The sequence below is a fragment of the Drosophila subobscura genome, chromosome dot (assembly GCF_008121235.1).
Source record: "Drosophila subobscura isolate 14011-0131.10 chromosome dot, UCBerk_Dsub_1.0, whole genome shotgun sequence".
NCBI classification, from domain to species: domain Eukaryota; kingdom Metazoa; phylum Arthropoda; class Insecta; order Diptera; family Drosophilidae; genus Drosophila; species Drosophila subobscura.
Window position 1 is genome coordinate 211,747 of NC_048535.1, and position 27,476 is coordinate 239,222.

The 27,476-nt window shown below is 37.7% G+C and overlaps 1 protein-coding gene across 7 annotated transcripts; it reads right to left on the bottom strand.

Annotated features, from left to right (window-relative positions):
- Positions 1-265: 265 nt before the first annotated feature.
- Positions 266-27,476, bottom strand: LOC117902913 (paired box protein Pax-2). Of its 7 annotated transcripts, XM_034814476.1 has the most exons (13): positions 27,120-27,476; positions 24,374-24,746; positions 23,493-23,633; positions 23,389-23,427; positions 15,507-15,672; positions 14,146-14,343; positions 9,255-9,730; positions 5,763-5,848; positions 3,079-3,325; positions 2,829-2,927; positions 2,062-2,592; positions 1,402-1,509; positions 269-1,332 (listed from the first exon to the last, which is right to left on the bottom strand). In XM_034814476.1, exons 2-13 carry the CDS (start codon positions 24,738-24,740, stop codon positions 1,172-1,174), a joined length of 2,619 nt encoding a protein of 872 aa, XP_034670367.1. In that variant the 5' UTR covers positions 24,741-24,746; positions 27,120-27,476; the 3' UTR covers positions 269-1,171. The 7 variants fall into 7 exon arrangements, with proteins under 7 accessions (XP_034670371.1, XP_034670372.1, XP_034670370.1 ...); XM_034814479.1 differs by lacking the exons at positions 2,062-2,592; positions 27,120-27,476 and having other exon boundaries at positions 268-1,332; positions 24,374-24,740; XM_034814477.1 differs by lacking the exons at positions 269-1,332; positions 1,402-1,509; positions 27,120-27,476 and adding an exon at positions 1,663-2,061 and having other exon boundaries at positions 2,129-2,592; positions 24,374-24,740.

Genomic DNA, 27,476 nt, shown 5'->3' on the forward strand with positions numbered 1-27,476 from the left:
CTGATTCACCCTCTGCTTAGCGCAGTGTGCGGCCTCTGCCTCTGCCGCGAGTCTGCAGTGTGTGGGTCTAGGTAAGGGGGGCGAGCTAAAGGAGCGTGTTGGTGTGAGATGTGTTGTAGATGTACATAGAGGACAGATGAAGAAAAAATTTAAAATTTGACAAAACGACGCTAAGGTGCAGATGTAGTACTGAGTGCCAGGTATAAAAGCTGTGACGCGTAAGAAACGTCTCACACGTCCCTTCTCGTTTTTAATTAACACACACAGACAGTTATTTTTAAATATCTTTAATTTTGGTTTGTGCTTTCTTATAAGTAATGGGAGTTACCTATTATAAATTAGGACTAATTATAACTATAAATAATAGTACGAGTAAAACTTCGATTTCGTTATCCATTCGAGTATTTAAAAACAGTACAGATGCATTATAAATTAGCAACATATAAAATGCATACAAATCAAATAATTTTGAACTTAAACATAATTTCACAATGCTTTCAAACCAGCTTTCTAGGGTAGCATAGTTCTTGTTCATTTTTGAAGTTAAGCATGCGATTATTAAACTTATTTTATGTGCTCGTAGTAATACATATTGATTTGGATTTGGTGCATAATTATACGCTAGATATCAACGTCAAGTTGCCTTTATTAGTGCACGCTTATGTACAAATTATACATAAATATGTCTTGGTTTTCGGATCATTCCGATCTAAATATTTTGAAAGTTTTTATAAAACTTGCATGATTTTTGGTTGCTTTGTTCTTCATTGAACATTTTGGTTTATTCGGTTTTTCGGTTTTTTGCTTATGTATTAGGTGAATTACTAACTTACGTTTAGACCAGTCCTTGTTTGTTCTTTAAAAAATACATACATACATATATTGCAAGTCTTGCACGTGATAGGTCGAATCCAACAATAAATGCATATTTGTGTATGGGAACCGCTCACATTATTTATAGCCTTTAACACACAAAACAATTCAAATGTGATTTTTTTTATTTATGTATGTACATGTGTTCTTAATATTGCAAGGACCCTCTGTTATAACTCATGGAACGGCTAGCAATTACAAATAAAAAATATTAAATGTACGAAGACCGTGTATTCTCTGATCAAGAGTGGAAATCAATCAATAATTAATTTGGTAGAGGTATTTTTAAGATTGGTGATTATACAAGGAATATATCTGATGTTTCAGACTTTGTGCATGCACTACCGGTTGGCGACGCAGCTGATGCTAAAGAATTGGCCCGCGTTGCAGCTAATGGAGAACGCAGGTCCTGGCTCAATGCTGACTGTGGCTGCCCACCTTCGTAGTAGTATGATGAATCTAAAATATATATAAAAAATAAATATAATCTGTACATATTTCATAATATAAATGTGACGATTTACTTACTTACTAAACCGCCGCTCGCACTGTAACCATAGGAACCATAAGCTCCTCCATATTGTGAGTAAGCTGAACTATAGGCATATTCTGTTCCTGGAACAACTGAGCTACAACCTGTAAATACAAATATTATTAAAAGCCACACGGAAGTTATGAAACTGGATCAACCAAAACTATACACATAAAAAATAAAAGATTCCAAGATGTGGAAGAAAACCAAAAATCAAAATATTACCTAAAAAGTTCGAAATAATTGGATTGGAACATACGAATGTTTGTGGATAAGCAAAGTGCATGATGAAAGAAAAACATATTATAAATTTATTTACGCATACAGGTAATTAAAGCAATTTACAGTCATTCGTGAAGGGTCGCTTGAGAATTTTCAGAGTTTAAGTCTCTGCAGTTCCAAAAAATTTGTTTTTATATAACTATTTTTACCCCGTAGAGTTTAGAAAGCTTCAGATACTCGTTCTCTTTTAATAGAGTTTTAGATATATTTATCTATCCAAACAAGATATTACTAGTATTTAACTGAAGTGTTACCGTCACCAGTATTGTGCGAAAGACAAATGTGCTGGAAAGAGAGCAAGTTTTTGTGGCTCTTCCCGTGCAGATGTGAGGCGTATCCAAAAAGGTAGACGTTTCGTTTGGTTTGCAACTTGCCTGTAGAGTAATGATTAAAACTTGGCAGTACTGTAGGTGTAGCATAAATGCCTACATTACTACATACATTTGTATGAACATCTGAACGATCGTCAACAGCGCTAACATCTAGCGAGGAGGTGCCACCGCTCGGATGAAGGAGTATTAGAGATGAGGTATGTGTATTGGTATTGGCAATGGGGCTGCCGTTGCTTGTTATTAGTTGCTGCTCTGTTATATGGTGCAGGTTTGATAAGGGTATATGGTTATTCTGCTCCACATTTTGTTTTTCAGATTCCATGTTCTTATCAGATCTGATGGCATTCTCCTCCCTGTCCCTGCTGTCGCTCCGTACCACTGGCTCCTTTATTAGTAATGTACTGTTTATATTACTTTCGGTGTGGTTTTGCTCATTTCGCAGAGTTCTTGGACATATGCTGGTCGGACCAGAGCTTTCCGAAACTGCAATGACACCTTGTCCCGCTTGTGAGTTTGCAACATTATCCAAGCTTGCTATTGACGGATAGCTTCCGTTTTCAAAGGCTATTGATGCTATATATGTACATAGTAACAATTTTAAATCAGTTTGGAAATACTTGCGTTCGTGATTGCTATAACCTTAAGGGATTACTAGCATATACAGTGTATACACGAACAATTTCTTTGATGATACCGTTAATGCATTTAAAAAATATTCAACAGAGTAAAGCTGCAAAGCTTACTTCGCGCTCAAAAGACCTTAACCTTAATTATTATGTTATAAGCATTCAAACTTGAACTATCCTTACCTGCGTAGAAAGGTGCGATTGACTGTTCCTGTACTGTATTTGAACTAAGCTTCATGTCATGCATATTTATTGGGACTAGTGGAGTAAGCGAACTGCTGCCTAAATCGGTCAAGTTCATAAAGAATAGGTAAGAACGTACATGTAAACGTAAATAAAATATTAAATAAAAATATCTCAAAATAAATGGAATTACTTATTGACATTTTAAACAACTACTTGTCGACTATTTTTTTAAAGTAGGTTAACTTACCGATTGATGGACCGAGTGTCTGTGTGTACAGGGCTCCTTGTGTCTGCGACATTGTGGCTATACTATCATATAGCATAGACGTATCATTGCCAGATGGTGCCGCTCCTGACCCTGATATCGTGGTGGCTGAAAATCCGTTTGATGGTTCGTAGTATGAGGGAGCATTGTTACCGCTGCTGGTTGTTAAATTTCCTAGCTCGGAAAGCAGTTTGTGTTCATCCTTAATGCACCATTTCCCTGACCATATCTTAAAAGAAAATGTATTATTTAGCATTCGCCACAAATACATATAAGTATGTCATAATTTCATAATTTTACAACTTTTATCCCCGGTAAAAACATTTGAGTTTAAATTTTTCTAGGATCTAAAAACTGAGACGACGCTTCTTGCGCGTCACGAACTTTTATCCCCTGTTGGTAGGGGTGGGTTTCAGGCATTTTTTTATTTTGATCCAAAATTTGAACAGTTTTTAAATTTTTCTTAGAACTGTCATCTGTCATCTAATTTTTTTTAAATACACTGGTTTTAGTGTGAGCATACAGCTCTTATAGGCTCTGAGAACTAGCCGACAAACAAGATGGACGGACGGACAGACGGACAGACAGACATGGCTATATGGACGCGGCTATTGACGCTGATCAAGAATATATATACTTTATGGGGTCGGAAATGTTTCCTTCTGTGGGTTACATAATCCACTTTGTGAACTAATGCAATATACCCTTTTTACTCTTCGAGTACCGGGTATAAGTAGGTGATATTTTTTAATACTGGCTTAGTCGCAAGATACGATGATACGTAGAACGAAACACATATGGAAATATGTAGTTAATTCCAGCAATCCTTTAATTTATCCCAGACGACCCACCTCTGATGTCCCTGCTAACAATATATCTCATACCCATACTCGTACATTAGAACACATAATTATTCTTGTCAGGGAGTAAAGAATAATCACTGATTTATACGAACTAATTTTTAATACATATGTAATGCAAACACATGTATACATGTATATGTACATACATACACAGGGTTGGAAGACCAAAATATTACTATTACTAATTGTTCCGTTTTGAGAACGGGCTGTAATCATTATAAGTTTACAAAAAGAAATAATACAATAATGATTATTATACCCGGTACTCGAAGAGTAAATAGGGTATATTGTATTTGTATTTGTATTTGTAGAGCCACCAAATTTTGCATCCATACTTCTGTATGCTCACACTGTTACAGGTGTATTTCAAAAATGAGCCCCGCCCCTTTCCGCCCCCGAAAAAGGGCGAAAACATCCCCATTCCGTAGGGAATGACCATATCTCACCAAATTGGGATCCAATTGGATCATTATTATAGCCACAACGAAGAAATTAAATTGCAGTGGCTAAACCCACCCCGTCCCGCAGCTTATATTTGTTTTTTACATATTCTCTCATTCACACTCTGCTTCGCGCAGTTTATGGCCTCTGCCCCTGACACGTCTCTGCCTCTGCCGTGTCTCTGCCGCGACTCTGCCATGACTCTGCAGTGTGTGTCTCTAGGGGAGGGTGGCGAGCTAAAAGAGCGTGTTGGCGTGAGTGGTGTTGTTGATGTGGATGACAGATGAAGAAAAAATTTGACAAATAACCGCTGAAGTGCAGATGTAGTACTGAGTGCCGGGTATAAAAGTTGTGATGCGTAAGAAGCGTCTCGCACGTCCCTTCTCGTTTTTTAAGTTATATTGGCCTATTTAATCATTCTCAACATAATGATTGGTTTGGGATATACTTTACATCTCAACCAATAACTATTATTTTTTAGCAACCAATCAAACTCAAGAAATAAAGATTATTCTTTGAGTTTGTAATTTCGACTATACAAAACAGTACAATCCATTTGTTGAAGCTGAATGTATGTATATTTCTGATCCTTGAGAAAATACCTTTCATGTGATACATCGCATGTCCTTCAAGGACGAATTTTAAGGATCTCCTTATTTTCCTTTATATTTACTTTTGAGCTTTCATAACATGTTGCAGTACCATGCGGTGCATTTTTGATTTTTATTTTAAAAATCATAATTAATTCCTATTTTTGATTTTTATTATGAAAATCATAATTAATTCTTATTTTTGATTTTAAAAGTATCAATTAAAAATAACTGTTAATTCGGATTTTTATTGAAAAAATTAAAAATAAGAATTAAATATAATTTTTAATATATAAATCGTAAATAGAAGTTTTTGGCTGATATTGATAGCCATGAATGAAATATAATTTTCTGTATATTTTATATTGCTGCAACATATGTACATATGTTGCTTTGTTTACTTTGATTTATTTGCTTCAATTTAGCCTTCATAACTGTTATTTGCGGTCCCTGCTTTTTAGAAAGTAGTTAAACTCTTCTCGATGAATTGGTTTTCGAAAATACAGTTAATTCTGGTTGATATACGTATGTACATACATACATATGTATGTACATACATACATACGGGCATGTTCATGCATTGTACATGCATGTGTATGGTTATCAAAACGTAGAAAGTATATGCTGTGCATATAAAGAAATTAGCAAAATTAGAATACGATGCATGGTCTACCAATATTAGCAAAAACTATAATAAGAAACACACATTTTTCGAATGTATGTACATCATAAACATGTATAACATGTATAAACATTTAAGAAAAAAACTTACATTTGGGTAAATCGGATCTCCACTGTAGCCCAAGCGTTGGCGCTTAGCTTCATCGTCCGAATGAATGTTTGTGTCGCGGTTCTCATCTAAAAGTTGGTACAAAAATGCTCAGTTAATTTAATTAGTCTAACTGCTTATATCAATATATTGTTAGGGTTTTTTTTCATGGACGGTGAGTGTCACGTGCCGTTTAAGTGCATTTCTGAGTAAAAGCCATGTCGCCGTGGCTGGAGTGTTTATTCCAACACCCTTCTCAGATATTCAATTCATGAACACTCCATTATTATAATGATAATAAATTGTAGAAAACGTTAGAGTTAGAGCGGGGACTTTTTAGTCGTTGATCCGAGGTATGGCATAGTACTAAAATTATAGTTCATATTTAATCTGTCTGCAATAAAATATTGCCTATTGGCAATCACAAAAATATGAAGACTTTCAACGTACTTCAAATTGTTTGTTTTGTTGTTTGTAGGTGGTACCTGAAACTTGTTCAAATATTTTAAATAGTTTGCACCTGTTGAATTTCAACTAGACTATTTTATACTTTTACTCAAAATTTAGTTCGAATACTTATTGCGTTTTTACTTGTTTTGAAACAAATTTGGAAAGTTTAAGTGACATACATATGTACATAGTTTTTAATTCGTAATTTCTTTTTTTTTATGACCATCCTAAGGTACACCCACATTCCATCCCCTCATGAATCCTTTTTACCAGCAGCAGGTCACTCGCCAGTTGTGAATCGGACTTATCTTACAAAATTTTCCACAATAAGGCCTACCATTAGTATTGGAGAAGGAGCAAGGGTGATTTTAATTCAAAAGGAATTGACAGCCAATTTTGGAGAAGCGGGATGGACAGTATTTGAAACGATAGCATTGAGTTGATAAAGGATTTCGGCTATTGCCATTTTATTACCCATATAGTGACAAAAAGGAGACCTGATGACGAGGGGGGACTCATCTGACAAACCCTATCTGAACAAGCAATCCAATCTTAAAATTTTTGGAAAACGGCAAGCCAAACTGAGGACGGATTGAGGGTCGCAGTCACAATCATAACCGGATGTTTTTTTCTTATTTTTGGCAACTGCGATTGTTATCGTTTATTTGCTGCTTCATCTAGGGTGCAATTGCCATAACCATTAATGCCTATTTATTGAAAATGACAAGTGCTTGCTGGGACTATGTTTATTCGAACAGCACCGTATTCTTTTTATTTAATGTATTCTGTTTCTGTCCTATCCTATTTCAAATCCGAAAAATATTCCGCCACACAATAAAGATATAATCTTTTCATATACCAATGGAGCTCAAACTGTGGTTTGAAGATTGCCGTGATATGACCACACAACAGTTTCCGGTAATGTTACGCGCTCTAAGTCTAATCTATTCTCTCTTTGCTAAGGTAGATGTAGGAAGGTATAGGCTTATGAAAATTGGTGAAGTGTTTGGTAATGAAATATATAAAGCCTGAAGGATTCCTTTTTTTTTCATTTGTATGTTCATTATGTACATATCTACATATGTGTATAAGCTTATATATGAATGTACATACATACATATGTTGAACTATCAATATTACAAGCCACAACCAAAAAAAATATATTATTAAAAAAACGAATTTTTACTACATTTTAATTTTCTGTTTGCATATAGTACATACATATGTATGTATGTATCTATGGACATACATACGTATCAATTAATCTGTGTGCATACACATGGATATATGTACATATGTATTTCGTCACTGGACATCCTTTATTAAGTGTGATAAGTATCAAAGCAGTATGCTCAATGCGGAAAAGCGGAACGGCAGCGACTATGCGCGTAATTTAACATTCGTCACAAGCGATCCGACCGAAAATCGAATTTTAATTATCTGGTAAATGAATGATAGACTAAAAATAGGAGCAACGAGTAGGGTCCTTTGTGCGACGCTTTAAACGCATCAAAACTTTTATACCCGGTACTTAGTCAGTATACCTGTACCTTAGTGTTTTCTTTTCGAATTTAAAATTTTTTCTACATCTGACATCTACATCACATCTTTTCTCATATCAACACACCCTTTAAGCTCGACACTCTTGCCCAGTGATGCACTCTGCATGAGGCAGAGGGTGCGAGCCAGAAAGAATGAGCAATCATAAGCAAAGCTGCTAGACGAGGTGGGGCCACTGCAAATTAATTTCTTTATTCTTGCTATAATAATAGTCCAATACAGTGTCACATTATCACAACAATATGGTCAGTCTCTACAGTTTTCTATTATCTTCAAAATTGCTCTTTGATTCGGCGGAAAGGGGCGGGGCGAAATTTTTAAATACACTTGTATTAGAGTGATATCACAGCAGTCTGGATGCACACTTTGGTTGGTCTAGCTCTTGTAGTCTCTGAGAACTAGCCCGCAAAGAAGACGGACAGAAAACACCATATTGACTCTGCTACTGATGCTGTATATACTACTATATGTACTTTATATGGTCGGAAACGTTTTTTTCTGTCACTTTTTTATACCCGGTACTCGAAGAGTAAATAGGGTATATTGTATTTGTGCGGATAACGGTTGTATGTAACGCACAGAAGGAAACGTTTCCGACCCCATAAAGTATATATAGTCTTGATCAGCATCAATAGCCGAGTCTATGTCTGTCTGTCCGTCCGTCTTGTTGAGCGCCTGGATCTCAGAGACCATAAAAGCTAGAGCCACCAAATTTTGCATCCATACTTCTGTGTGCTCACACTGTTACAAGTGTATTTCGAAAAAGAGCCACGCCCCCTTCCGCCTCCGCAAAAGGGCGAAAACCTCCCAAATCTACAAAAACGCCATTCCATAGGGAATGACCATATCTATCAGATCACCAAATTAGGGCATTATTGGAGCTTTATTATAGCCACAATGAAGAAATTAATTAGCAGTGGCCAAACCCACCCCGTTCCGCAGCTTATATTTGCCGCTGGCTCTGCCTCTGCCGCTGGCTCTGCCTCTGCCGCTGGCTCAGCCTCTGCCGCTGGCTCTGCCTCTGCCGCTGGCTCTGCCTCTGCCGTGAGTCTGCAGTGTGTGGGTCTAGGGAAGGGGGGCGAGCTAAAGGAGCGTGTTGGTGTGAGAAGTGTTGTAGATGTAGATGACAGATGAAGAAAAAATTTAAAATTTGACAAATAACCGCTAATGTACAGATGTAGTACTGAGTGCCGGGTATAAAAGTTGTGACGCGTAAGAAGCGTCTCACACGTCCCTTCTCGTTTTGACTACAAATACAAAATAACCTATTTACTCTTCGAGTCCCAGGAATAAAAATACGTAAAAACAGGCAAAGGGGAAAGTACAAAGTACCAAGTAAAATGTACATATGTACATACTTATGTATATGTAAGTAAATATGTACTATGTATAACAATTATATTATGCATATACATAAATATGTACATATGTACATACATATCATTGGAAAAATGCATATTATTTTGTAACAGAAAGAAGACTTACCATGGGCATCGATTCTTTTGCGCTTAAACCCAGAATCTGTTGTATTATTATTATTATTATTATTGGTGCTGTTGTTGTTGTTGTTCTGTGAATGATGTCCATGCTGTATACCGAGAATTCCATTTATGCTATATCCAGTCGTTCGGTGCTCAGGCCCTGCACTAACATTTCCATTGCTGGTGCCATTACTATTATTATTCAAGTGACCTATTGGATCTTGGACGGAGTCGGCTGCTGACGTCGATATTGGGGCGTGAGCAATTACTGCTGATGCCACTGCTGATGTTGTAGTGTTTGCGGAATTAGTGCTGCTGCTGCTGGTCCCAACGCCAGCTGCCTGCGGATCGCTATTTGCACCTGTACTGCTATCAAGGCTCTCTGTGGCATTATGTCCGCCACTGAGATTATGCTGCATATGGTGCTGCTGATGATGATGGACATGCTTTGCTTTTTCGGCTGCCTTGTTTCTTACAATTCTGAAAAAAGTAATACAAATTCGAAACAAAAATTATTTTATTATATTGTATGTATATTTTTCCATAACAGACAAAGCAAAGTTGCTAGACGGGGTGGGGGTAGCCACTGCAAATCAATTTCCTTCTTCTTACTATAATAATGATCCAATATAATCCCAATACAGTGGTCATTCTCTACAGAACTGAATTTTTAGTTTTTTCTTATCTTCAAAATTGTTGAAATGAGAGATTTCGCTTTTTGTGGTGGCGGAAAGGGGCAGGGCGAAATTTTTAAATACACTTGTATCAGAGCGATATCACAGCACTTTATAGTTAGTCAAAATCAATACTTAAGGATGTAAGGAAGGAATCGTTTGCGACCCCAGAAAGTATATGCATACATATGTATATTCTTGATCAGTATCAATAGCCGAGTCAATGTAGCCATGTTTGTCTGTCCGTCTTCTTTGTGGGCTAGTTCTCAGAGACTACAAGAGCTAGCCAACCAAATTGTGCATCCAGCCGGCTGTGATTTTACTCTGATACAAGTGTATTTAAAAAATTTGTCCGCCCCTTTCGCTACCACAAAGAAAAACGAGAAGAGACGCTTCTTACGCGTCACAACTTTTAGACCCGGTACTCAGTACTACATCTTTACCTTAGCGGTTTTTTGTCAAATTTTTTCTTCATCTGTCATCTCTATAGTCTCTAAGATCCAGGCGCTCATAAGGACGGACAGACGGACAGACAGACAGACAGACAGACAGACAGACATAGACTCGGCTATTGATGCTGTTCAAGAATGTAAATACTTTATAAGGTCGGAAACGTTTCCTTCTGTGCGTTACATACAACCGTTATTCGCACAAATACAATATACCCTATTTACTCTTCGAGTACCGGGTATAATTAGCTCCCTTCCGCCAACGCAAAAGAAAATCTGTCACATCCAAAACGCAGTTTCGTAGAGAATTCGCAAACCTATCAGATCCCTGAATTAGGGGAAGGGACGAGGGGGGTGGATTAAAAGGTGAGTTGGTGTGAGAAGTGACGTAGATGTACAATGTCTCGCAAATACTTCTGAACTGCAGAGGCCCGAAGCATGCAACGCGGGAGCTCCTGACAAGTGTAGTGTCGTCGCAGATCCTGTACGCCGCGCCCGTGTGACGCGCAGGTGAAGACCTACATGCGAGGCGTTGAGGCGACATACAGGCTGTGTACCCTAAGGATCGCGTGCTCGTTCCGGACTGTGTCGAACGAAGCAGCGCTGGTCATCGCCGGGCAAGCCCCTCTCAGGGAGCTGGTAAGGGAGAGACAAGAGATATACACCGCCGTGCAGGGCGGAAGCGAGGCGACAAGAGCCGAGCTGAAAGTTACCGCAAGGAGGAACAGCATCAGCAGATGGCAGACCCAGTGGACAGTTCACCTAAAGGGCGCTGGACTTATTCCCTCATACCGAAGCTGCAAGCCTGGATCGAGAGGAAGCACGGCCAGGTAGATTTTTACCTTACTTAAGCGCTTAGTGGTCATGGCTGCTTTCGCAGGTACCTCAACGGAGGTACTGGTGCCCAGCGTGCGGCACCTGCATTGTGGAGGACGCACAGCACATCCTCGTCGAATGCCACCGGTTTGACCACGAGCGTCACCGCCTGGAGGCAGTAGTAGGCGCCAGGATCTCCTACGAGATCTTGGTGCCGATTATGCAGGCCGAGCCAGGGGCATGGGAAGCGGCAGCAGAGTTCGCCTCTAGCGTTATGCGAACTCTGAGAATTTTGGAAAGAATGCGTAAGCAGGTGACGGAGTAGGAGCCTTCGAGCGTGCGAAGCAATGCCTTGCGGCAGTACCGCTCACGTTGGGCGCCTACTCCCAAATACGGCCCGCACTCAAAATTGTACAAAATTATAAAGCAAGAAAAGACTAGAATGAAGGAATAAACAAAACACAAAAATCAAAAAAAAAAAAAATATATATATACATACATATATACATATGTATAAGCGTTTGTAGGCGTATGTACATACATATGTACTAACCGAGCCCTGGGTATAAAGTTGTTCCTCCTCTTTATATTTTGTTCCCGGTACTCGAAGAGTAAAATCATCGACCCCACAAAGTATATATATTCTTGATCAGCATCAACAGCCGAGTCGATTTAGCCATGTCTGTCTGTCCGTCCGTCTTGTTGAGCGCCTGGTTCTCAGAGACGATAAAAGCTGGAGCCACCAAATTGCTAAAGAGTGCTAAAAGAGCGTATGGGCGTGAGAAGTGATGTAAATGTAGATGACATATGTAGAAAAAATGTAAAATTTGTAAAAACCCACTTAGGTACAGATGTCCTACTGAGTACCGGGTATAAAAGTTGTACCTCCCTTTTTATCAATTTTCGATCAAGTTTTGTGATATCTATATTGTGATTCTAATCATCTAACTTTTGTCTGTTTTTTAAGTTTTTTTTTAATTTATGTTTGTTATAAAGTTAACAATGCCTGCAAGGCCCAAAAAAAGCAACATTCATGCGAAATAGAGTACAAAGAGCAGGCGGACGAATCGAACAAAATTTTGAAAATGTGCGTAAGGGAATGTGGTAATAGTTTACGTCAGAAAGTATTAATAGGTGCTTTGCAGAAAGAATGTCTCCACTTGTACATACGTGCTCAAAGATAAAGACCAGTTAAATTGTAAATGTGCATCAGGAAAAGAGCAACTACTTCAATTTGAGACACGACCGCAACCATTGGACTCAACGGCACGGACCCCGATTTAGACGTCTTCGGAATATATTTCCTACGGTGGCAGCTGAGCCCTTCTTCACCGCCTTGGTAAACAACAGTGTTTATCAAGTATCGACCAATACCCAACCATTCTGAGACTAAAATGTACATACATATGTACATATGTATGTAGCTCCGTTTTTTGATGCTCATTAGAAAAACTCTATAACTAGCCAAATAAAATCAAAATCGATTAAATTGAAAAGATACCCAACGCTTCTGTCCGCGACGCTTAATTTTTTGGATGCGCAGTTAAATTAATGCTAACAGCAGCATGTTGTGGTCCCGTAATCCAGATAGCAGACCTCCTACATTCATATGTATGTACATATATATACATATGTATGTGTATTAAATGTGTAATGTGTAAGCTCGTATAGCACATACAAATTTAAGTACATTTGACAGGTTGATTTCGCAGTGGCCATAAGTAATCTGGAGGGTTGCAATAAGAGAAGCCCATTCAGTCCAAAATTTAGGACGCTGAATTCAGTTTCAGATTTTCGATTCTTTCCTGTAAGCGCCAGCCCGGAGGCAGATGGGATGAGCTATTGGGTGTTTGGGCAGTGCACACAATTGAGACATATGTTTGGGATGTGAGTAAAGTACAACTCGTTGCTTTTGCTCTTGTGTATACTCATACATACCTATGTACATACATACACATTTGTAGATATATTTGACTTGACTTAGAGGGCTGAAAACTAAAATTGGTTGAGTGCTATGAAAGTCACATTATTAAGTGTGTGTCTCCGGGGAATCCGATTCGAATAGGGGAGTGCTGCCACAGCCGTACGCACAACTTTGATTCGATTGAATCACCACCCTAATCATCGCTCAAGTGCTATCTCATCACACATTGTCGCATTATGAAATGTTTTTGCTGATTATCCCTTGAATTAACCCAACCCCACTCACCACGACTTGTGCCCTATCATCGGTCACATGTCAGTCATTGGATAGAGAGCAATGCATAAGAGTAATACGCGTCGAATTGATTCTGAATGGGTACACGTGTCGGGTGCGGTTGCAAATTCCAATTCTAATTTAGAATTTTGTAGGCTTTTTCAATAGGTAAATGTCTGGTTCGTGCTGCTCACAAGTGCAGTGCGTGCTAGCTGCACAAGTGACAAAAAGATGCCACCGCTAATGCTGATCTCGCTTTGATTTAGTGTTACTTTCCCACTTTATAGCGGTTGCTTAACAAACGCCTTAGTAGATGGCTCTTGGTAAAATCATCGTCGCCGCTAAAATGAATTATGGTCAAAAGGGAAGTGCGTAAATAACAGCAATGTGGCACAGCGACAACAACGCAAAGGCCACGTGGCATGGCCAAGTCACTATGCTGATGCTGTCGGCAATAAAGCCGCACCGGATGGCAAAAAGGAAAGTGCCTTTTGTGGTGGTCGTGTGTCAAGCATTGTGCCGCAATTATGAACGCTAAAAACTACTTAGATATTTTTATTAGCTAGATGGTTGGGAACAAATGAAGCTGGAGTAACATCCAGTTTCGAGGAAGCGGATGCGGAAGTTAGCTGCATGACAGCAAACAAACATGGCAACACCAACTTAACGCATTGCGGACGTGCGCATGTCCGTTATGTTTTGCATGAATTTTCCGTGCCCAAAGCCCTGACTCATGGTTTGCAATGCATTCGTTCTTACCGGTTTATTGAAGAAACACTGGGAACATTATCCTGGGAGCATATACCCTCGGCTAGAAGTCGATCTCGTATCTCCCAAGCGAACATAGTGGGGTTCTCCCGCTTATAGTTGGCTATCGCATCCACCACAGGAGGTGTCGCCACCTTTGGCTTCGATCCGCCTATAACACCTGCCTTAAAGCTACCAGTCTCGTAATATCTGGAAATTATAAAAAAAAGATTTTGTTTTTCTTGTAAGAGTATAAATTAAATAGAAGAATCGGAAATTTATTGTATACAGAAAGAAAAGCTTTCACAGGGCGCAATTTAATAGTTATCGCTTCGAAATTTAAATTTTCAATTGAAAAAGTAATTCGAAATGTACGAATAAAAATATTCCTTTGAAAATGAACAGGCCATATAGATACAAATTCATAAAATGTAAGAGCATACGTCAATTCAAATGTAGTAGTTTAGTTTGGTTTACCCTACGATCGTTAGATCCTCTAAAAGCCTCTAGATCCATACATACATATGTATGTAAATCAACTGGATTTTCGACTCTGCTATCGGATGTGCTTCGTATCTGTTGCAAACACAGCCTTTTCAAATCTTCTGTATGTAGCTGAACAATAAAACATAAGCAGCAAGGAATTTAGATTTTCACGTTTAACATGTGCGAGCCACATCTAATTTCTATTTACAAAGGTAAGCCACAGTATTGCTAATTGTTACAAAGCTCTAAACATTATACTGTAAGAAAGGAAAAATGGAAACTTTTTAAGATTAGTTTACATTTTACTGTATTTAATTAAAACCAATTGAAATGTCAACCATCGCTTAGGTCGAGCTTTGATTCGATGCCAGTCTCCCGGCAACATTTAATTGGTGGCGTCCCATAACCGCAAAAGATTTATTATCCTATTCTAGGTGTATGTAAATATGTATGTACATATGTATGTATGTACATGTGTATGTATGTATGTATGTACTCGTATCCGAGGTAAGATTAGTTTGTATTGAATTTTCCTTTTTTTGTAATTTTACGCTTTGATAGTTTAAATAAACTATTCGATTAACACACTTGAATTTATGGTATTAACTTATATTAAATCCAGCATAAAGCTTGTACATATACATATTGGTGGTTTTAATAAAGCTTTCATCCAAATATTTGACGAAATTGTAGAATCAGACAAACTTGAGAAAAAACAAACATGCTTGATCAAATAAGCTTTCATCTCAGCTAAGCCACAATGCATTGTCCTTATTGTATTTGTATTTTTCGAGTCCGCTTTCAGCTAGTGTGCGCGAAATTGAAACTAAAATTTTCTGAGGCGGGTATTTTGTAAAGGTGACCTCTTTAATTTCATGGATAATTACCTTGATAGTATCTTTGATACACAGCCATGGCTCACACGTAACTGGCGGGATATGTCACATGGGCGAACACCATTGTGCGCTAGCTCCACGATGCGCTGTCGAACCACATCGGGCAACGGGCGTCCGTTAACAAAAACTCCTCCCAGTTGATTAACTCCTCCATGACCTGTGAAAAATTGACGAAAAGGAATTTTATTTTAATGTATTGGAAACTTTTCTGATGTCATTTTGTGACTGAACTTAACTGACAAACCCAGAACTGAAGCGAAGATGTATGTACATACATACATACATACATACATATGTATGTATGTAACGCACAGAAGGAAACATTAAATATAAAGTAAGTATGAATGTGTGCTTGTTTCGATGAAATCACAAGGTTACACACTTCCATGTATGTATATGTACATATGTACATACATACATATACGCGTTTGTACGCGTCACAACTTTTGTACCCGGTGTTCAGTCAGTATTTACATACACACATCCTTGGCATGACAAACATAATTAAAAAGTCAATATATATTTTCGCAAGAGTATATGTATGTATGTATGTGGTACATATATATGTGTACATACATATATTTACATACATATGTATGTATGTTCAGTATATGTTCATACATATATGTACATATGTTCAGTATACATATGTTCATATATATATTTATATGTATATATTCATATGTACATATGTACATATATACATATATATGACATATACATATGTCAAAAGACCACGGCACAGAAATTTTTTTAATTGCAAAAAAATGTATAAAAAGATACCGACAGATTTAAGTGAAGGCCCTAATGACAAACATGCCACCAAAACAGAGAAGATCACTTGTTTCCACCCCATCTACAGTCTGACACTTCTTTGCGGTATTCTCTGCGGAAGATTATTATACAATAGGTTTGTTTTGCAACAGTCTGCACAGACTTATTTTCCTTGCAAAAATTAAAAAGAAGAGAGAAGATGCAGTAGTCCATTTCCGATTAAAATCAGTTTTTATATAATAAGTTAGCCACAACTACATACATATGTACATATGTATCCGCTTTAATATTTATCCTAAACGTTATATTTGTTTCGGTTTTTAAGTTGTTAAGGATAGGTCTTTTTTAATAAGGCAAGAAAAAGGGAATCTTTGATCATTGAAATGCAATTTACCATGATAATTGGTTTCTATATTTGGTTAGATACAACTAAATATTTTGAGTCTATATTCTTAAATAACACCATTCAAATCAGTGGATGCTATAAAAATATAAAAATAAAAACTAAATCAGTTTTTCAAAATCAAACGGCTGATATTATCCAACTGCCTGCAGTTTCCGACCTATACCTGAATGATAACCAAAGTTCCCAATCTGACAATACGACTCACTTTAAGGACTCAATTTATAACGGAGCGGAGCTGCTGTTGAAACTACATGTGCCCAGCAGGATGCCGTCAGAATATAATATTGGAACAAAAGGCCATTGTTCGCTTCACATAATGCTTAATGGCAAATACAATTGTCATATAATGAAGTATCTATAGATTCTATAGTCACAAAGATTCATAAAATGCCTTTGTTGCATTCCACACGTAGGTACCTAACAAATATACATATATATGTACATACATATGTATATACATATGTACGTACATATGTATATATGTACATGCATACATATGTACATATGTATGTACATTCGAGTAAACACATTTAAAGCGGCGGCATGCTTGCCAGCGATCATTATTTGATTTCGCTTTACTTAAATGTACTCGTCTCAAATTTGATATAATTTTTGTCCACTTTACCAGTATAGGCGGGTTATACATGCATACATACATACAAATTTGTATTAAAATAAAATGTACAAGGAACTGGAACGTTTTCTTTTAATGTACAGGGTGTTATTACATGTATAATATTCCATCATATTCTGATTGTAGCGGTAGGCTGTCGAGAGATCCATCCTTCAATATAGCGTTAATATCGGCGTATTCACTCGTTGTTTCCCAAAATTGTGGTGTAGAGTTCCGAATAGTAATAAAAACTACGAGGAGCACAGGTTTAGAATTTGGGTGCCATTTTTGATTAAAATTATTTTTTAGCTTTTTAAACTCTACAGCCAGCACTTTCGAACGATAGCTGAATTCATATAAAAACTGCAATTCTGACCGTAACCGCCACTATAACCGTAAACCGAAACAGTAATTGATGCCGTATTCCGATTGCGTCAACGAAACTCTGATTGACGTTCCGTAAAAGAAAGAACCACTGAATTTCGCCTGCTGGAGCTGAAGTTTGTTTTTCGTTTGCCCACTTCTTTGAAAAAGTAGACCGGATCGAGCACTCACGTTGCTGCTGCTTCTTCAACACTGTTTTCAGCTTATTTTTTTAACCGTTATCACCGTTTTTTTATTACAGAATTTGTTTTCTGTTTCGTTTTGTGTGCTGTAAAATATTGTTAACCATTTTTTCCGCGCTGTTTGCTGTCAGCCGCAGAGATCCTGCGCACGGTTTCCTTATTCTTATCTACCTCGAAGCATTTTTTACGTATCTCTATATCTACACCGTGAGGAAGGGCGCGGGCGTGTGAGAGTGTCTTTGATTATCTTTGGTCCTTGTTACGCTTACGCCACCGCACCGCCCACCCTTAACGCTTAGCGCTCACCACTGGACTGCAGCCAGCCAACCAATGAAGATGAACGAAAAACCGAGGCCCAGGATATCCTTGGCTATCCTTGTTGGTCCTTGTTACGCTTTCGACGACCGACGACGACACTGGGTGGCTGTGGCTGCATTCGTTGTGGCCAATCCAATGCTTATGCCATTGAAAAGGACAGGCAGGGCAGTGAAAAAATGTCGAAGTAAAGGCGTTTATATCTAGTGAAAGTGCTGTTTGTTTAGGTTTGCTTCTTAAGTACGTTTGTTAACCTTACAAGTGATTTCTAAGAGATCAGTATTTAGATTTAGTGTTTCTATTTCCACCCAGCGTCTTCGTGGCAAGCGAACAACTTTTTTCTCTAAGCGCCATTCATTCTTTTTTACCAAGATGTTCCCTCTGTGCTGTATTTGTATACGCCCATGACTTGCTTTAGCTAAAGCGAAAGACTTGATCTGGTGGGAGGTGTTTTATTCCACCAATCGTCACCAAGATCAACAGGCGCGCTTATGCGGTTGCACCAATCACAGCAAACCGTTATGCCTACTACCTACCACTTAAGTACTGCCTTGCAGTCTCTCTCACACACTATTGCGGTTGCTTCGCACTAACACTTCGGCGTTTCGGTACTTCCCCATTTCGTATTTAATGACGATTTTCATTTGAGTGTATGCATGTTCAAAGACAAAATAATTATGTTAGCGACAAAAATATTAACAAAAAAGCTAATTTTTCTCGCTGCATCAGTGTATATACATATGTACATCAAGATGTGTTCCAATAAAAAAATCACGACTGAAGTAAACACAGGAGCTTGCGCAGTGGTTAAAAGTGGGAATGATACGAGTAGATGCTCTTCACATCCATCCCATCCCCCGATTGTGGCCTAAAAGTCACAGCTATATATGTACATATGTATGTATGTACATATTATTAGAGGCTTGGATTTTTAACAGCAATTCCCATGACACAAAAAATACAATTTGATTATGACTGTGCAGCGCACATTTGAATTAACATTTTCGGTGTATAACAACCCGCAAAGGAGTATAAATCTTGTCCATGAGGGATTTCGCTGAAATATTTTGAATATTTTTGCGGCTTTTTCTGTGTGCCAAACCCGTCAAGCTTTATTTAAATGGCTTCTTGCCGCCCACGCAAATCGATTAAATGATATTTGGGATGTTTTTATACAGCACAACGGTTTTCTGGTTCCTTAAATCGTCAATAATTTATTTTAAAAGAAAGTTTTTTGATGTACTTTTCCGAGGATGTATGTATGTACATACATACATATGTATGTAGATTCTTGTCTCGCTAAAAATCAAAGCTTGTTTCTTTTCTTAGAGACATCTTCGCTTCGATTCATAATTACATAATTTTTCCTTATTAATTGATCTTAACTATTATTAATGAAAAGAAAACTTTTATATGTCACTCACAAGCGTTTTTATATACATATGTACATACATATGTACATATGTATGTACATGCATATGTATGTACATATTTACATAGGTAAATATGCATATCAACTGATTGATTAATTCATATAATTAAAATCAAACTCAACAAGTTGTTCGTGCTCCTGCGTTGTTTTAATAAGAAACGAGGAGGGAAGTGTGAGACGCTTCTTAAGTGACACAACTTTTATACCCGGTACTCAGTAGTACATCTAAACCAAGCCGCTTTTTTCAAATTTTAAATTTTACACTTTTTCTACTTCTGTCATCTACATCCACATCTAAAAAACTTCTCACGCCAACACGCTCTTTTAGCTCGCCCCTTCCTCTAGAGCCGCACACTGCACGAAGCAGAGTGTGGAATGAGAGAATGTGCAGAAAAATGCATTCATTCATTCTGGCTATAATATTGATCCAATCTAATCCCAGCTCGGTGATAGATATTTGATAGATATGGTCTTTCCTTACGGAGTTGCGTTTTTAGATTTCTACTGTCTTAAAAATGGTTGATACAGCAGATTTTTGAGGACAGACAAACAGATATTGACTCGGCTATTGATGCTGATCAAGAATATATATACTTTATTGGGTCGGAAAAGTTTCCTTCTGTGCGTTACATCAATATGTATGTACATACATATGTACATACACTTTTGTGCACAAAAACAATATTTACTCTTCGAGTACCGGGTATAACAATTTACATATGTATATGTATGTACTTATATACATATGTACATAGGTACATATACTTAGTATGTATACTTAGCTACATAAATTTGTACATATATACATATATGTATATGCATATATACATACATACATACGTAGCTAAGTATATGCATACATGTGTACATGTGTATGTACTTACATATTTATAGATATGTATGTGTACATATGTACACATAAAGCTATGTATATATGTATGCATGTACATATGTACATATGTACATACATAAACCACTTACATGTTACTAACTCACCCAGAAGAAAGGAAAATATATTTTCGTGCGGATATACATATATGTGTACATATGTATGTACATATATACATAAGTATGTATTTATGTATGTAAATACATAGATAGATATGTAGGTACATTTACGACCTTATATTATATATCATAAGTAAGTATATCAACTTCAATGACCGTGTGTAATCTGTGTAAAATGGATCTTCTTCTCTGTGCTCGAAACTTAACTTTAATTCAAGTCGAATAAATAGTCCCATTTGGATCCTATTTTACCCTATTGGGTGCCATATTTTTCAAATTGTCCAGATACAATTAAATACAATGTAAGTATAACACAGTGTATAACACAGTATATACAATAAGTATAACAAGTGTATAACACAAGTTTGGTTTTGAATTTTTGCCATTGTGAGCATAATACTTTTTTAGTTTGTTTAAATTTAGAAGTCGACAGGGCGTATTAAACAAACCTTTTAGACCTGTCAGTCAGAGTGAGTCACAACCAAACAAAATATTTAGTAGGATGTCGTTGTTAAAAAATTATGCAAATTAAGTTTGTAATTTTCTTTCTTGATTCCACAACTCAGAGAGGCGCAATGGCTTTTATTACTACTGAACAGCTAGTAGTATAATGCAGAAGAAAGAGTAAAGCACAATAATAATTAAAGCAATCCCCCAATGAATGGTACTCGAAAAGTCAAAACATAAGTTAGAAGCGATTTGTCAAATTACAATTAACGTGGGTTCAAAGGAGGTGGAGGGTTGTTGAACAAAAGAATATGGAAACTTCAGTAACACAGTAACAGCAGTTTAATATACAATTGGGAATTCAGCGTAATGAAGCAAATTTGAGGCAGCAGTGCTTTTTCTAAAAAGAGACAGCTGGGCTACATTCGCACACCCAGTATGATGGCTAACATACATACGAGGGTGGATCATTAAGTTAAGTACCTGTGTAAGACAAATTTTATATTTGTCAAAATTGTCACATTTTATTTTATTATTTATTTATTTTATTTCTCAAGATGAGTTCGTAATTGCCAGGATAATGTTTTTACGGAAGAAAAATCAATTGTCATTGAATAGTTGGCAATTGTTATGGACGAAGATTAGTTCTAAACTGGAGATATAATTTTCATAAATTGAATTATAATATGCCTGCTATTAGACTATCAAGCCTCGGACGACGTACACGTCGTAAAAATAATTAATCGGATTGTCCTTATTAATCTAACGCAAGAGGAATATGCAGAAGTAAAAGAATGGAGACGTGACCATATTGCACAGGTTCGCTCGAACCTGAACAATTACCATCTCGAATTTTTTACCCGGTACTCGAAGAGTAAATAGGGTATATTTTATTTGTGGGGAATAACGGTTGTATGTAACGCACAGAAGGAAACCTTTCCGACCCCATAAAGTATACATATTCTTGATCAGCATCAATAGCCGAGTCGATTGAGCCATGTCTGTCTGTCCGTCCGTCCGTCTGTCCGACTGTCCGTCTGTCCGTCCTGATGAGCGCCTAGTACTCAGAGACCATAAAAGCTAGAGCCACCAAATTTTGCATCCAGACTTCTGTATGCTCACACTGATACAAGTGTATTTCAAAAATGAGCCCCGCCCCCTTCCGCCCCGCAAAAGTGCGAAAACCTCACAAAGCTACAATTTTGAAGATAAAAGAAAATTAAGATAAAAGAAAACGCCATTCCGTAGGGAATGAGCATATCTATCAAATCCCCAAATTGGGATCCGATTGGATCATTATTATAGCCACAATGAAGAAATTAATTTGCAGTGGCTAAACCCACCCCGTCCCGCAGCTTATATTTGTTTTTTGCACATTCTCTGCCTCTGCTGTTCCTCTGCAGTGTGTGGCTCTAGGAAAGGGGGGCGAGCTAAAATAGCGTGTTGGCGTAAGAAGTGTTGTAGATGTAGATGACAGATGAAGAAAAAATTAAAAATTTGACAAATAACCGCTAAAGTACAGATGTAGTATGAGTGCCGGATATGAAAGTTGTGACGCGTAAGAAGCGTCTCACACGTCCCTTCTCGTTTTTATTATAAATCAGAAGTTTATCTGAAGACGTTGGGGAGGGAAAACGCATGCCGGGTCCGCTAGTATAATATATTTACAATTTATTCACGCTTTTTCATTTAGTGGCAACAAAAGAGAATAAAAGAACGCACAGGAAGCCGGAACCCTATTTGAGATTTTGTGGCTTCGGTGTTAACCTGATTTAAAAAGTACTGAATCGTAATCTCGTATTTGTGTGGTTATGGACTTGGACTTGAACCGCTGTCCTGCCACCTTATTCCGTCTATTCTGTTAGTGTTTGTTATAATGTAATGTATACTATCATATGTCCGATTGTGTCTTAATCTGAGTCTGATTCAGAGCGTCAGGTTGTTTGATCACCATGTGAATAAACATGCAGAGACAGAGCCAGTGGACTTCTCCTCTCCAGTGACCATCAACCAATACAAATAAATAAAAAAAAAAAAACAAAAGAAAAAACACCATCAGAGCCAGGAAAACACCTTGCGGTCGGGATGCATTTTTTCAATTAGGCACGAAGTTATTTGAGACATTTCTTACAAAGCCACAGAAAATTGATCGGTCAGTAGGGTGAGGGAATGAATGGTGTTGAAGCCAAAGTCAGTGCCGGTATCACAGGTAGATACGTGGGAGACAGCTGCAGGAATAGTTTCTGCACATTGTCACACTAGAGTGGAGTGAAAACATTGTGATTGAATAGGATTATTATGCAAAAACTTACCATCACCAGATATACTGCCTTGCGAGCTGTGTGAATCTTCTGAAATTTAAATTGGGTATAAATTGGTTTTTTAATGTCTGAACATCAGTGAGTTTTTGTGGTACCTGCCCCGTTTTGGACTTCGTTCATTGCTGTTATCCATTCAACGCCTTGTGACTGTGACATGAAATTATTTGAAGACGGCGGCGTAGGAGCATCCGAAATGCTTCCCAGTATACGATTTGAATAGTCATCGAACTTATGCACTGCAACATATTATTAAAACAAAATAATAAGGCCTCTTACGTTGACCAAGAATAAGAGCTGATACATATGTAAATAGTTTAGGAACAGAGGTCTGACAAATATTTAGAAATTGAGGAAGAGACAGACACTGAATGAAGTCGTGGGCCATTCGAATGGGCCATGTGTTTTTTTTTTTTATCCGAGAAATCCGTGACTCAAACGAGGAAACTCTTTCATTTAATTTCTGTTGGTTATGGCATTCGTACACATTGTACCAGCCGAATAATCGAATTCGGCGACAACAGGTCGCATCTGACTAAATCTTAGGACAGGAAATAAAAAACGGCAAATCGCAATCCCCACCCCAACCTTTGGGCCAGCAGTAGCAGCGATTTTTCGCTATTGTTCTTTAGTCAAGCGACTTCTTTAGTCCCGTCCTCAGTTTTATTCAGCAGTGTAGATTTGACAAGTTCTCTTTCTGCTGACCAACCTTTCTAAACTTGAAATGTTAATGTAAAGGAAATATAATAATTATTCTTTTTATGTATTGCATGAGCATTAATCCTTTATAAACTGCTGTGATGATTTAATATTTTAATACATTGCATATTTGATGCTATATTACACTATTGTTAGAATTATCTAATATTTGATATAGACATATGTACATATGTATGTACATATGTGCATACATACATATATTAAATGAGAAATGAATTGAATTCCAAATGGATACTAATCTAATTAATATGCAACTTACATTTTGACTTTTCGTCAATTTGTGCTGAGGTATAAACAATTCCGTTGTTATGGTGGGGATGATCATTCTGATGATGATGAGTGCCGATGCTGATGCTCAGGTTGTCACCTGCCGGAGCACTCTGCAGAGTGTGTATAGTCGGTGAAGCAGCCATATGCTGTTGTTGCTGTGAGAGGTGATGGTGTTGAAGATGCTGTTGATTATCGTGCTCATGCTGGCTCGTGTTCGTAGTCAGCGTTTGATCTTGGCCATGGTTACTGTGAACAGGCAAGGGCTGGTGGATGATGTGGTGCTGCAGCTGATGCTGTGAGAGCGCCGCAAGCCCATGGCTAAGATGTGACGATGTCTGCATTTCCATTATGATCATCAAAATCTGAAAACAGGCAAGCAAATAATGTAACCGGGAGTAAAAAGTTTATTTTGCTGCCATAAATCCGGTATTCGGGAAGCCAAGCTACGTAAAATCTGTTACATCAACTAGTTGCTACCTGACTACCTCTTCATAATTATAGTTAAGAAGAATAGAACGTTGAACTACTGCAACTGCAAGAACAAAGGCGATACCGAAACAACCTGGGTCTTATGCTCGAAGCGTTTGACGAAATCTACTTGTTCTTATCCTTACTCGGGCTTGGGAAACTAAGCGGTTCATTGCCAATAATAAATCTGCAATAAGTTAACCACCCGGACTGATCAACTATAGAATACTTCGTAAAAAAAGCATTTGAAACTTAGGCATTCGCCTAAAATGTTACCAATAATTAAACCTAATTAAATCGTGCAGGAGTAGTCAGTTATGCAAAGCTGATAATCCATGTGAATCTAGGTGATGCGAGTAATAAATTATCTACATATGTATGTACTATATACTATGTACATATGTATGTACATAAATATGTATGTATATTCGTCGCACAATTTTGAGAACAACGATACCCTCTAATTTCTCAGTGCATTAAAATGTAAAGATGGTAGAGCTTAGACTGCCGGACGTTGCTTGCACTAGCCGAACCGAGGTGGAATAGGCAAGTAAGGGCATTGCAAGTTATCGGCATAACATCGATAATCATAAGCAGCAGCTTGAAGCTAACCAGAGCAGTTAGCCAGAAATTCATTGACGATGGCCTGAGCCTGTGGCTGCAATTCAACATACAAAGGGCTGGTTATTCCTGGTTTAAAATATAGGTCATGTGGATCACGTTAGAATACATCGGTTGGCTTTTGTATACATATGTACATACAATGGTTTTGAATTCTAAAATTCCGACGGCTTATCCGACTTGTACAGCTTTTACCTAACCACATATAATTTCATTTTATTTTTCTTTAATATTTTATAAATATTTCCGCAGTTGAATATGTGACATGGAAAATTACTAGTCAGATGCCACAATGCATTTCCCGCTCATTTTTGTGTGATATGCCGTTGTGACGGCACCGGCACTGGCGCAGGCAGCAGCAACATCCCTCAACAACCTACCACTGGAAGGGAAAACGCGCGCGCGCGTGTTTGCTAGAACTCATTCACCTGTTGTTAATTGACCTTTTTGAAACTATCACTCCCTTAAGGGTCATTTCAATTGAGCGGTAGGGTGCATGAGAGCATGAGAGAGTACACGTGTATGAGTGCGCGAGAGTATGCGTATTCATGATCGTGAAACTCGAGTTTCGTTTTCTTAGCTAGACCATCTGTTTTCCTTTAAGAGTCTTACTTCCCTAATGTCAAGAACTTTCACGGGTACTACAAGAACATACATATTAGTTAAATTCAATTAAACAAGCGATGGCATTGGATGAACCAATTTTGGGAAACAGCTTTTCAGCTTACATAAATATTACGGATACAGGAACTATTTGTAACTTCCATTACTTAATGTTACCCACCATTCAATATCCAATATATACATATATGTATATGTACAATATACAGTATGTACATGCATACATATGTATGTACATGCAGGCATACAAACATACATAAATTCGTACATACATACATATGTACATACATACATACATATATACATATGTATGAACTTGCATATGTGGAAAACTATATATGTATGTACATACATATATAATTCGGCTGTAACGACAGCGCGGTAAAATTGCATGAGACGTGGTATCTACTTTTTCGCCCCCCGACTTACAGTTGCGTTTCTGGATTTTTGAATGGATGATTAAATACAACAGAAAGGGTTAACTTTTTGAAACTTAACCTATTTTGGCCGAAAAAGCTCCTTAATATGATGTCACGTATGTAAGTATCTATGTACATGGGAATCTATGAACATATACTTATGTGTACATAAAAATGCAAACTGTGGCCCAGCAAATCTAAAGTCACGGTCGGTCAAAGAGCCAGGCGAGGCCAGGGGCGAATGCGACGAGTTTCTGTTTCTTCGGCATTCTTTTCAAGACCAACTTTTTTCTTTGTCGTAATACATTCAATTCAGAAAATAAAAGTGGGAAAATATAAACGCATTTTCACACACTCCACTCACATCGAATAATGGCGATGACGACTTCAACGACTCAGCTCCCGGAGTCTATGAAAAGGGAAAAAAAGCAGCTCAAGGTCAGGAGCGTGGGTAAATTGCCCAGAGGTTCCCCATACAAACAAAACACGATCTTACATAGGGTACATATTTACAAAACATATGTACATATGTATGTACATAGTATGAATGCAGATTACGGTTATGTTTTGGATTTGCGTACCCTTGAACAGACCTAATGTACTCACCGAAAAGCTCTATACATTTATTTTCATTTCCAAGCTCGCTCCGACTTTTTGCATCTATGTACATACATACATATGTGTGTATTGTCACTTTATATTCATTGAAATTTTACCACAAAATCCGCACTTATTATATGTAAGTATTCGAACCGTCAGGCATTTAATAAATATTGATTATTGAGTTTCCATAAGCTAACATCCGAAATACACACACATTCTATCAAGATGATTTTTATAAAACACGGCACTTGGCATGGTCGGCAGAGCAGCACGTACCACTTGTTGGGCCATATGTCCACGAAACAAACCGAGTTCCAGGTGGATGGATCATGGACCGTACGAAACGACCGACTCGAGCGA